General features: G+C 40.2%; 1 protein-coding gene across 1 annotated transcript in view; it reads right to left on the bottom strand.

Moving 5' to 3' along the window:
- Positions 1-612: 612 nt before the first annotated feature.
- dlgap2b (discs, large (Drosophila) homolog-associated protein 2b) overlaps positions 613-13,148 on the bottom strand; it is a 42,289-nt gene continuing 29,753 nt past the window's right edge. Inside the window, exons 3-6 of the mRNA XM_068342288.1 lie at positions 7,903-8,120; positions 6,560-6,713; positions 4,670-4,889; positions 613-1,455 (exon numbers count right to left, since the gene is read on the bottom strand). Coding sequence (XP_068198389.1) covers positions 641-1,455; positions 4,670-4,889; positions 6,560-6,713; positions 7,903-8,120 — 1,407 coding nt within the window. The 3' untranslated portion in view covers positions 613-640. The remainder of the gene's footprint in view (positions 1,456-4,669; positions 4,890-6,559; positions 6,714-7,902; positions 8,121-13,148) is intronic.

The raw sequence follows: 13,148 nt of genomic DNA, 5'->3' as shown, positions 1-13,148 counted from the left end.
TGGATGACGGCCATGGCCAAGGAATGCTTGTATTATAATTAGAATAAAAGTTAGTTATATAGAATTTTATTACTAAATAATGCTTTAATCTTTGATGCATTTAATAAAAACAGTTTATAAAGTTATTCACAGTATTTTTTCAGTATATTCAGGTGCTTAGGGAATGTTTCTACACAATGAGAAACTGGAATGAAAATGAGCTTTTCAAATTCATTCGTAGAGACAAATTAACTTCTGCCTCATGTCACAGTGGCCGATTGATTTATTTTTTTATTATTATCATTCAATGACCCTCTGATTTACAATCGTGTTAACTAGAATTTATTTTTTATCTGACAGGTGGTTATCTAAGACAGTGAAGGGAATGCGATGCTTCGCTTTTTGGCACTTGAGGGTCTTGACATTACCCACATTCTCTCATTCTTGTCGCCTCACTCACAACAAAATTATTCCCTTTTATTCCATGGCGAAGCAAGACACATGTTAAGATTGCTTGAACAACGTATTAACCTGTTCAAGAGATGACAGACCTGGTGTCTGTATAGAGTAAAGGGATGTCTAACGACAGCACTACCCCGGGTTTCTCTCTTAAATACGTTTACCCTGGCTTCATCGTCTGATTTGCGTAGAATGGGAATGATTAGAATGACATAGACAGATATGACATGGGCCCACTGGTGTACTTCCTGCTCCACAGTTCTAAACTTGCGCTTCTGTGTCCACCAGTGTGGCCGACTGTGTCCGGCTGCTTATAGGTCTTCTGCTTTTTGTTGATCTCCCATGGGAAGTCCTCTATTGGAAGTGGGCTGGCAGGGCTACCGGACCCCTCTGGTGTGCTCTCAGGGGTTCCCTCTATAATCTCAATCCTGGGTGGGTCCATCAAATCCATGATACTGAATGGTGCTGGCTCTGGTTGGCACATTACTGACTTGTCCTCTGTATTCTGTCGAATGGACCAACTAGAGCCTGCTTGAATACCTATGGACACTCTGTCGTCCGTTTGCGTCATGCTGTCACTGCAAGGCTCCCGGCACAAAGTCCACATGTTGTAGCACTGAGTGAAGTTGAAGAAGTTGCTGTTGAAAGTCTTCAGTTCTCCACAGACATCTCTACGCAGCTCTGCCAACTCATAGCGCATTGCCGAGATTTCATCCTTCCACTGCATGTTGAATGCAGCGACCATGTTGGCAGACTCCTTGAAGGCCTGAATAGCCTGAGGGACCGGCGGCTCGGAGGTGGATATGGGTGAGGCAGAAGGGACCCTGTATGAAGGCGGACTCGCCGGCGGGACAGAAATGGCTGTTACGGTGGAGCTAGTACTGTGCTGGCTGCGAGCAGCAGCAGTCTCTCTTTCCAGCCTCTCCAGCTCCGCATAGGCAGAGGAGCTAGCACCATCATCGTCCTCTATCATGTCTTCATTTAGTAAAGACGTCCCATCCACAACATCATATCCCTCTGGAAGAAAAATTTGAATATGCAAACAGAAGGACATTCAAAGTGAAAGGAACAGCTGGAGAGTGATTCGATTTGGATTCTGGACTGCAAAATCAACATATATCTATGGAAAACATATAGTATGTGAGTAGAGAGTAGATCAGTCACTTGTATTTCTAGTTTGGTTAAATCAAGAGCTCATTAAAAACAGGGGAGTGGTTCAAATGTGATCTATCGAAAAAATCATCCATTTTTGATCAATATAATATTGTGAACATGTTCTTTGAAGTTTTCTATGAGTGAAAGTTCTGGATGGATATATTTCTTTCTGTCATGGCAAAATATACAAAAAATGGCCCTTATGTAATGGAAAGTCTTCTTGCTAGAGCCAGGATAGAATATACACCTTCTTGAAGTAGGTTATTGAATGACTTACTCAAGATGATATAATAAGCCATCAAACTCACATACTATATGCTTTTCACAATGTTTTTACACTGCCTTCTCAGTCATCTCGAGGCTTCTTTCCATCTTTTCACTGCACAGCACAGCAAATGGTTGAATTAAACATGAAATACATCCAGCATTATCAAATCATAAATCCATTTTCCGAGAACCCTTTTTATTTTTCTCTCGAAACATATCAAATTGCTTCTCAGTGACTTCAGATTTGTGCAAAAGAAAAGATGTAAAGGGAGTAGAAGAATCACAACCCACTGGGCCAAGAAGCAGATATGAACCCTATTGAACATATCAGGTCCAAGGTGGCTGATTAGACCATGTGTAGTAATGAACCCGGTAAGGGAAGGGGTAACTCCCCCATTTAGGGGTGCACCAGGGAGAGGCTGCAATCCCACAGTCAAAGAAAGCTGACAGACTCGATGCCAAGGGTTAGACTTTGACACATGTGGCTTTTTAGAAGAAAGAAAAGTAAATCTTACACATGTGCAGCAGAAATACTGCTCTGACAGACCATTGGAGACGGTGGCAATGTGATAATTTTATGGTTACGATGTGAATACATACTCTAATACATTTACACTTACAATGTTGTCTAAGCACACTTAAAATACATAGCAAACAACTCATAAAAGCCAGCATCACATTCTTCATCAATAAATATTCAGAGGGACATCTCAAGAAAGAATTGCTTGAGGTTTTATGAGTTGTTTGGAACCGTGCTTGTTTCTGAAAAAGATACTTCTACCAACTACATAAATAGACTCTAGGAATCTATTGTTTTTTACTGAGAAGGCAGTGCAAAAACACACATATACATAGATATATGTATGCGTGTCAACATTAAAATACCTGCGACAATCATCACTGATGCCTCCAGTTGTTCTTTCCCCCTGGTTATCCTTCAAGAGTTGGATGGTCAAATGGAGAGGGGTTTGCTGCTTGTCTGCCCTACGGGGAGCACCATGGGATCCCTTCCTCACTTGAGGGTCCACTAGCCTTACACTGGGTTTGTTTCACAAGCCACTTACATTTCAATAAACTACAACTGTATATTAACACAAAACATGAGTCTATGAGCCAAGATAGCCTGAATAAGCTAAATAATTTAAAAAGGCCACCATTCAACCAGAACAGTGCAGAGTTCACCAAAGGAGATTATTAACAATATGGTTTAAAAGGGAGGTGACAGTAATGTATATAACCAATCATCAAGGAAATCCCTCCACTGGGTTTTTAGAACCTTGTCTGACATAATGATGCATCATGCCAATCTTCAAAAAAACAGTTTAATGACATTTCGTGCAGTCAACTGCTTGTTTTACTCCTTAAAGAGCCGACAGCTTTCGACCAGAGAGCTAGACGAATAGAGTTCAGCAAATAAGACAGTGGGATTGGAGAACACTCTTATATCCTCAGTACTTCTGTCACATTGAAGATATCGCAACGGGAAACTCAATTGAAGATGAAAGGATTCCAAAAACAAAAGTCCAGATTGCACAAGAAAACAAAAAAAAACTCCACAAAATTAGTAAAAGTGCAAATGTCTCCAAAAGTGTACAAAATCATTAAAAATCCAGATCATGATATTTAAAAATGCACAATTAAAGAAAAATGTTTCAATAGGGTTCATAGCTTTACTCTTGCAGGTAAACACCAAATGCACTTAGTGAGGGAGTTAATGCCATGATGACTCTGCTTGCACAAAGAACCGTAAATGTATACTTTGGGGATATATTGATGCACCGTGTTGCACAAAATCTTGAAATACCTGTGTTGTCAATAAGGCAGCATGTAGAATGAGGAAAACTAGAAAATCTACTCCTTATTCCCTGTAGAAATTGATGTTAATAATTCAAGATAACAATATAGTTAAGTTCACTTTGAGTTGAAGTTTATAAAAAACTTAAGAAAGTCTTGCCAAAAATCTTTACACACCATTGATTAGTCATTTTGACATACTGCTGCTTAAAAGCTTGAATTCCATGCAACACAATACAGCAATACCACAACTCATCAAAGGTTGGCCTTCTCGTAATAAATGAGTATACCCTCAGTTCCTTTGTGCAACCAGCATGTTTGTGCACTCATGTTCTAGTCTAGAGATTGATGACTTACCTTAAATCTTAACAGATGTTTTATTTTATTTTATTAGACCAATTACAAGGTTAGTTATATACTTTTTACTAATGTGTTGGTGTAACAGAGCAAGGGGAGAACAGGCGGAAGGATTCTTCAGAGTATCCAAATATGTCAACACTCTATCACTCCCCTAACCCTGGCCCGTTTTGTTGTTCACCCCTCCCTAAGTACCTCACAGGCTTTGCACAACACATATATAACACCACAGTTTAACATGCTTAGGGTAGGGCCTTTTCGTCATAGGCATGCCATGTAATGTGGCTGTGCTGTGTCGTGGTATCATATACCATAAGGGTGTGTTGCTATCTAAGTGTTAATATGGACTTCCCACCCGTGTCCTAAGCCTACAGCCTGGCAACACCTCAAGTGACCAACCAGAAGCTTGGCTAATGATGCATGAATCGTGCAAGGTAAGACACAAGCAAGTCCATCCAGACAAGTGGGAGTATGCAGAGGCAAAAACAAACACACCATAGCTTCTAGGGAAAATAACTGGAGTCATTCAGCCCGGCATCTCTGAAGCTCAAGGGTTCCCCACTGTACATATGTAGGTATGTGAAGTTTGTGCGCATATATTGGATGTATGAGGATATGTAGTCTAAGCCCTCTCTCATTTAGGGGGGGATTGTTTTACCTGTTGTGGATCTGAGAGTTGAAGTGACAGTGGAGGATGTCATTGAAGGCAAGCAGTCATCATCTTGGGAATAACCAGCCTGAATAGCACGGAGGTAACTGTGGCTTCGTGTGCGGAACGAACCAGGCAGGTCCAAGGCTTCCATGGCCTGGGATTCTACTTCACTAAAAACGGACTCGCAAACTGACTCAAACTGGCCATTGATCTCAGTCTCACTCACCTGAGAGACAAAAACAGGAATAGCAGTCCTTAATTTTTCCTCTTCCTTTCTCTTTCTCACTTTGATTCTTCCCCTTTGCACAGCAAATATGAAGGAGTGTTAGCATAAGGACATGCCACTGTCAAATCCGACCTTAAACTGAATAAATGTCAAGATAAAATGGAAAAAAGGCAGATGACCACAAAAAATAGTCAGAAAAATATTCAGTCTGTATCATAAGCATTTCATTCACCACATACCTCAACACCCCCCAAAAAGGATGTACTGTACTGTACTGTTACTGCACAGGAAACTGGAAAACACCCTCTCTATTGTGTGGCTCTAGCTAGTCTGAGAGATAAATTTAATTAAATTCTATCTCAAAAAAGTGAGCTATATGTCCTGATCGTCTCTACGCTGTCATGCCATTCTTTCCTCTTATGAAACAACATTCACTGGCCAGTTTATTAGGTACACCCATGCAACTGCTTTTAGTGGAAGTATCTAATTATTCAATCACATAGCAGCAACTCAATGCATGTAGGCATCTCAAGATGATTTTCTGAAGTTCAATTTCGAGCATCAGAACGGGGGGGAAATTAGATTTGAGAAACAGATTGTTTCATGTGTCATATGGTATGGTTTAAGCCAGGGTTATGTTTATCTGAATTCCATGCACAGTCCTCTCCTAAGTTTAAAGACAATTTCAAGTAAAACAGTCGATATTCAGTCAGCGCTTCCTCTTATGGCTAAAATCTTTCTGAATGTACCAGAGGAGGCTTTCGAGCAGACATAAAAGTTCAAATGATCTCCAAATAGTTTCATGATCATGACAATGAACTCTCTTGACCTCCACAGTCCCTTTGGGGACTTTTAGAACAGCAGATTAGCATTGTGGGTGGGAAGCCAACGTCAAAAATGAAGTGAGCACTGCTAAGATGTGAGAAATATTTAATAAATGTTTCCAGCATTGAAAACATTACACAAAGAGTAAAAGCAGCCCTGAAGTCAAAAGCCGGGTCTGGTGTACCTTGTAAAGTGGCCGGTTAGTTTATATTACAACGTACTATTATTGAAGACCTCATTCTATAATAACAATCAGATTTAATTACATAGTTATTATCATTAAACTGGAGCTAAACAGGAATCAGCTGATGGAGTCTCCTACTACTCGTCCATATAGAGGCTGACTTGCGGTGTGACTTTTCTTCTGAGCAGCTGTGCCTTTTGCCATCATGGAGGTCCAAAACAGACTACATATCAGTCATATCAGGGTATAAAAAAGGTGAAAACCTGAAAAGGCTGGTGTGATAAGAAGTTGAACATTTGGTTAAAACATCAGGCCACATTTTATCATGGACCTTTCCACATAACCTTGGGCCAAACTGGAATACACTGAAAAAAAATTTTTTTTTAAAATCACAAAACAATCTGTAAATAACATTTTACTCACTATGGATCTGATTCAAATGTAGGCTGTCTGTTAAAAATCAATTTCCAGTCAGAAAAAGCATGAATCATTGATGCACTTTTAACTTCAGTTGTCTTTACACAACTACAATCAGTTGTGGACCTCCAGTATGGACACCTATGGATGTCTAATGTGTCCGTAATGTGCTCTCAGCATTATAAAACATTACATTTCACGCCTGCAGGTGTTTCCTCTATGCCATGCATGTGTTTGGACTCACCTGGCTGACGCAGCTAGCCTGACTGAGGGTGCTGACAGCGCGCATGTAGCTCTGGTTGCGAGAACGGAAGGGCGGGGGATGAAAGGCGGCGGGGTCCAGCGTGACACTAGGGTGGGGCCGCATATCTCTTGTGGTTTGCAAGTGGTAGCCCTGGCTGAACAAGGACAGGGGGTAGGAATAGGTATGATTACATAGTTCAAAAGCCACACACGGCACATCACTGGATGACAATGTGTCTCACAAATCTACCGGTCGCCATTGTTGTGATTTGTCTTCTGTGATTCATATGCACAATGAATATCAGTCACCTAACCAGCCGTTTCCTCGTGAACCCTCCTTGTGATTCTTTTTTTATAGTCCCTCGTGAGCTTTGAGAAAACAGTAAATCTTCATCCCAAAAGTAAAGAGCATGTGAACGTCTTATCTCTGGTTCTTGTTAAAGAAACAATGAGAGCTAATAGCTGCAATAATAGCAGATTATGACGTTCTTCACCAGAGGGTAAAAACACGAGGGGTTTATTTTTTCGGGGACAAAAGTCAAACTCTGCTGAGAGAGTGCTAACAAAAAGAAAACAGAGTAGTAGTAGGGATGATAAAAGCACGATGTCTTCCTAGGTTTAGAGAAGTTTTTCTGTATTACTGATTAGGCCCATTAAGGAACTTTAGCATAAGCCTTTCCATAAAGCCCAGACACATGCCTATGATCTTTAGTCTTAGAGTTTTATTATATGACATACCAGCTAATATGTCCTCAATGCTGTGATAAACAGAGACACATTGCCTCTAAAGTATTAAGAAAACAATGGAAGGTCGCAAACAAAACCCCTTTGGTGCTGCATTTACCCAATGCCACAAAACAGTCATTGATCGAAGACTTTGTCAGTAATGTCAAGAGGAGCAAGTAAATCCCAGCTCTAAGTAGCAGCTTAATGCAACTGTCAAAGCATCCATAAAATACTGTAAGAAACATGTAGCTATCAAAACCTCTGCAAATCTCTGGGGAACATCTGAGATCCCACAGCAGGGGTCACGTCCGTAGATGTTCCACAACCTGACCAGCACTAACGCCCTGCAGTACATCGCCACCACTGTAACTGTGTTGCTATATGTGTGTGTTTGTGTGCAATGGTTGTGCATAATTCCTGGCATGTAAAGTCCATGTAACTCAACACACACTGCAAAACAAAATCTTAGGCTTTGCATGTAAGAATAATCCTTGGAAAAAATGGCTTTTTAGTGTTGACCACCAATTCCTTCAAATTAATACATTTTACTGAATAGTTGGTATCCTCTGAACATCCATAAATCCATTACTGTGGTCATCAAAATGCTGCCGGGCTTACCTGTGGGAGTCTAAATGTGGTCTCTGCATGGCTGATTTGAGGACGAGAGCATCCGGCCTAATGGCCTTTTGGGGGGAGGTCTTAGGGCTGGTGTCAGAGTCGCCGCTGTCATCATCCACCTCTCCCATAGCTTTAACATAGCTGCTGCTGCGCATCCGCCGACAAGGGATCTCCTCATCCTTGTCGCCGGGGTATCCACTCCATTCATCCATGGGCACCTGTGGGAGACACAGATCGCCATGTTGAATACTACAAATGTAATGTAACTACTGGCTTTAGGGTTAGGGTAGAGTACAAAAAGTAACAGTGGGCATCTCTGCTCTCATGAACAATACTAAGACAGTGGGCTACACCTCATATAATTTGCGAGACAGATTATGCACTTAAGGTAACACGTGTGAAAGCTGCATCAGACAAATAATCTAAACAAAGGGTTAATGTGATTCACATCCCTGTTTTCAAGCTCTACCTTTACTTCATTTCTCTCTTAGATAAACCTGCTGCATCTTATTTTGAAGGGTGGAATTGACTTCCCGCCAGCAGCCATGACGGCACACTTTGAATCATTGTCACGAAAAAACAACAGCTGTTACTGGTGAGTGTTGGAAGAAGCATTGTGGCATAACTGTTTCCTGTAATGCAGGAATGAAATACGCTGTGAAGTGTGTAAATGTGCCATATTTACATTTACAGGACCTCAGTATGATGTTAATCATGCAGCAAACCTCAAAGTTCTTGACCAATTTCATTTTTTTTCTAGTTGGATGTTGTATCATTGGACAAACTAGCTTTGAAAAAGCATAGCCAATGTTAGTTATGATAGCTAAAGTAGACGCCAAAAATATATATTGTAGAACTCAGAATTGACATAAAAACAATTGTTTTGGCTACAGGACCGTGGGCTTCTTTTTCATGCTTACTTTGTATTGTCTAACGCTTAATAATGGTTCATTCTCAATTTTTTTCTCAAACAGGCATCTAGTAAAATTACAGTAAGCTTCTCATTTAAATGCTAAATGCACCCAGTTTTTAAACTGACAAAAGACAGAACACGAGTTCAACTTCATGCAGGAAAGGACCCTAGAAACAACAATTGTTTGACTTTATGCTAATTTTAGTTGGATTCAAGCTGTCTGAATGAAAAGTAATTTGTCAGGGCGCAACAGATTTGTTGCGGTCATGAAGTGAAAAAACTAAAAGCAGAATTATGCATGTACGGCTTCCCGCACGACTGACATATCTACGTTCTAACACAATCTGGAAGTAATTTAAAGCTTTTCAAAAGGCACAGATAATGAAAGCATTGCTAGCAGATATTTACATAAAGCGGTATTTTTGCATGAAAACAATTCAAGTTCATTAAAGCGCCCTCATTTTTTGTTTTAATCGCCTGTGTTTATGCCAAACCGCTCTTTCTGACAGAAGAACCAGCCATTTGTCCGGAATATACCCAGAAACAGAGTAGTGATATTTACTCATCTGAAGCTGCTTAGAAGTGGAAGATGTTTGATGAGCGTCGTTTAGATGCTAAATTCTAACTCCAGTCAGAGCGACTCAGATATGTTTAGATTATTTATGTTGAGGGTAACTTATATTTGAAGATGAATGTAGTACTTTACAGTCGAGACATTGTTGGATCATTTAAATACACTGCAGTGTCTTTATCATAACCTACATTACATTATCATTAAGCTGTGTAGTTTATTATGGCATAGCAGAATTACAACTTTTCATATAATTTTTAATAACATCTAATAATTCTGTCAATTTTTGCCATTTTGAAGACTATTATTGTCCTGTACTGATTGACACTCATTACCATGTATTTTAAATCTGTACACTCTATTAATGGTAATAATTTATCTCTGACTGACAGCCAATGGAATACAATACATGTTTTTGACATTCTGTGTCTTAAAACTCATTAAGATGTACGATCATAGCCATTACAGCATCTCTCATTTACTGCTTTTTGTGTTTAATAACTTTAAACACAGAGCAGCACCTGGATTAACAGACTGTGTAAGAGACTGTGTGCTAATGCTCAGTCATCACATTTAAATATTGAAAAGGAATCACATTTTTTGTTGTTGTTTTTTGCGTAATTTTAACATGACGAATCAACATAGTCAAATGGTCTAAAATCAATTGCTGTCACAGATACAACAAGCTCTGTTTTGTGTCCTCGCAAAATATTGATCAGGCATGTACTAGCAGCCCCGTGTCGGAGTGTGGTGCAGTTGTAGCAGCTGTCCCAGGGGGTGAGAAGCCTTCGCATTTGAAACAGCCGCTGTAGGTGTAGGTCTGTCTCCCGCGTTATTTGCTTTATCTGATTGTATAGCTGTTATTCAGCCACTGTCTGAACTGTTTTCAACCTGGGCAGAGTGTCTGATTCCTTTTCACACCTCGAGGTGGAGTTACACTTTCTCCATCACTTTTCTTCTCAGGATCCATTATTGTGTGCCATCTCCGCCTCACAGTTTCCCTTTAACACGCAATACCCTCTCTGAGTTGATGGCCAGATTCAGCTGAGCAGACAGGTGAAGAACCAGACAGTTTAAAGCACTTACATGAAAACCATTTTTCTCCTTTTTTGGATAGACATAGACAGATTTAGAGATGCTAATAATGTGACCCATTGCTTTCTGCCATCATTAATCATGTATATTTTTTCAGATGTTTTCCTCAAGCATTTTTGTAGTCAAGATGAAAAGGTGTTCCCAACCATTTAGACCATATGCTACTAGAACCCTCCTTTGAATCCCAAACTAATGAACTTCTTTTGAGCCTCATGGCTCACTACATCGTGTTTCAGTAAGTAGGAGAATGAATATTGATCACTCAGCTTGGTAACATTGCGATATCAGGCACAATCTAGTGAGTAATCAGCTTAAAGAAGAGAAGGGAGGACTCAATGACCCCAACTAACTTCAGAAGGTAGCATTGAAATTAGCTGACCTCCTTCTGTCTTCCCTCAAAGGCCTATCAGTAAAATGATCACGTACCCTAATCTGCTATGCATACATTTATCCTCTCCCACACGAGTGGAATAAAACGCAGCAATTGTCTGGAAAATAAATTAATCAGGCTTAAAGTAATAAAGTCAAAGAATTATTTCTCTCCTAATGCACAACCATTGATCACCAGAGGATTTGATCAACAAGACAGCCATCACTCACCGAGGCGTTGTGCTAGCTCATTAGCATTACCCATTTCTCTGTGCTCATTTGACACTACACCTGAATGAACACGCTGAACCGTGACCCACAAGCCATCAGAGAGGCCAGCATCATTAGTTACGACTAAACATCGAGAATCCTCTGTATAAAAATAACCTTGAGATGAAGCAGATGCTGATTTCATGTTTCTGTGTGGCAGATGTTAAAGTACTGGCCTTCGTGAACCGGGAAAACAATTTTTAGTCTATAAGTGAACGAGCCCTGTTATTTCCCCGAACACAATGGTGGTTAGCTCCTCGGTGTTATGAGGTTGGATTTGTGACACTGATTACAGTTTACTGAATTTCAGGGTTTCCACCAGTGCATAGAAAAAGCCTGGCAGCTTGTTGAGCCTAAGCTGACCTCCTGCCAGGCGAGGACTTTGGGGAATATTTATAATGAAGCATATTTTGAAGATGTTCACCATGCATCTTTTTCCTGCAGAATACTGGCAGGTTATTAAAAAACCACACACTGCTCGAGCTTCTGGACTTCTGCAAGGGTTATGCTTGTGAATTAATATATATAGTAGATATTTTATCATAACATACATTATATGCTAATGTATGTTATACCAGTTCACTCATCCTGCTTGCAGATAGGAGTTCTGCAGTGGACAGCAAAACATACATAGGGCCAGTAAATGGCATCACTGTAGCATTACAATTACAATTACAAGACACACAGCTGGATTGAGAGTAATGACTTGAGTCACAAAGATGCATGGTAGACGTTGCATGGTAGCTCATAGAGAAAAGACCTCAAACTTTAGGGTGTTACAGTAGATAAGTCTCACATAAGAGAGATGAAATGACTAATTCGCAAATCTCATGGAAAGTCTGATTCCCTTCTCTGATAATCTTTTCAAATTTACAGCCCATGCCTGCTACATTTCAATATCATGAAGGACCTTTTAAGGCTGTTCCTTTAGAAACTATTGAATACAATTCAGTTTGGCCAAATTATAAGAGAACTACTGCCTTCACGGTGACATGGTGGAGTATTGTGGACTATTCCCTAGTGCCGACTAGTTTGTTGTGTTTTTTTTACCACGTTGGGGGTATCCTGCAGTAGCAGTTTTTAGCTGTATAAAACTAGCCTGGATACTTGAAATCTACTGGAGATCGTCAGCAGCGTATATACACGTTACAGCATGATGCCTGCGTACAAATCTCCCCTTACTTCCTCCTCTTAAGAGGCTCTCAATGCTCAGACGCTTGGTGCAGTATGTGCCCATGTGGCTGCTGCAGGGTCTCTGCCTGCTGACACATGGGCCTATCAAACGCCACTGAAAGAGCCTTTGTACTGAGCGAGTCCACATGGCACACAAGTGCAGTTGGTGTGTGTTTGAGTAATTGCGCACCCCACATAGCTTCAAAGTGCTTCCACTGGGCATGAGTCAAACTCTAGTCGTTTCTACAAGCATTGACAGAAATGCATCCATTGCCTAGGAGAACTGTTCTGTTATGTGACAGCTGCACCATTTAATCACTTTGTCAATAAGAGCGATGGTAAATGTTTATTGAGGCGCTCAATTTTTTTTAAAAAACATGTCAAGGAAGCAAGATTTCATTATAGAGTAATACAACTGAACTAACATTAGAAATTATGCAAACAATAAGTCACAATTAAATCACAAAGTAGCACAATAAACAAAGTGTAAACAAACAGGAATCAGATTTCTTTCTGTTTTGTACAAAACAGGCATGTTGTGAGATCGGTCCCATTGTTAATGAAATCGATATCAGCGATTTTCTTCAAAATGCATGTGCAATCTTGTTGATTATGTTTAGGTACAATGTGTATGTGCGATGTGTTTATGAATATGTACAATCTAGTGTGGGCACAATGTGAACAAAGGGCTGGAGCATGAATTCAACAGGGAATGGGGCGAGCTTTAATAATGGACTATCACCTCAGCTATCCCCATTACAAGCAGTAGGCAGTTTCATAATGGACTGACAGGCGAGTCCAGAGGTGCACAGTTTCAGCACACAAGCATGTAGGTAGCCCTCTAAATATGATATT

The sequence above is a fragment of the Antennarius striatus genome, chromosome 19 (assembly GCF_040054535.1).
Source record: "Antennarius striatus isolate MH-2024 chromosome 19, ASM4005453v1, whole genome shotgun sequence".
In the NCBI taxonomy this organism is placed as follows: domain Eukaryota; kingdom Metazoa; phylum Chordata; class Actinopteri; order Lophiiformes; family Antennariidae; genus Antennarius; species Antennarius striatus.
This window is presented reverse-complemented; position numbering and strand designations above follow the sequence as displayed.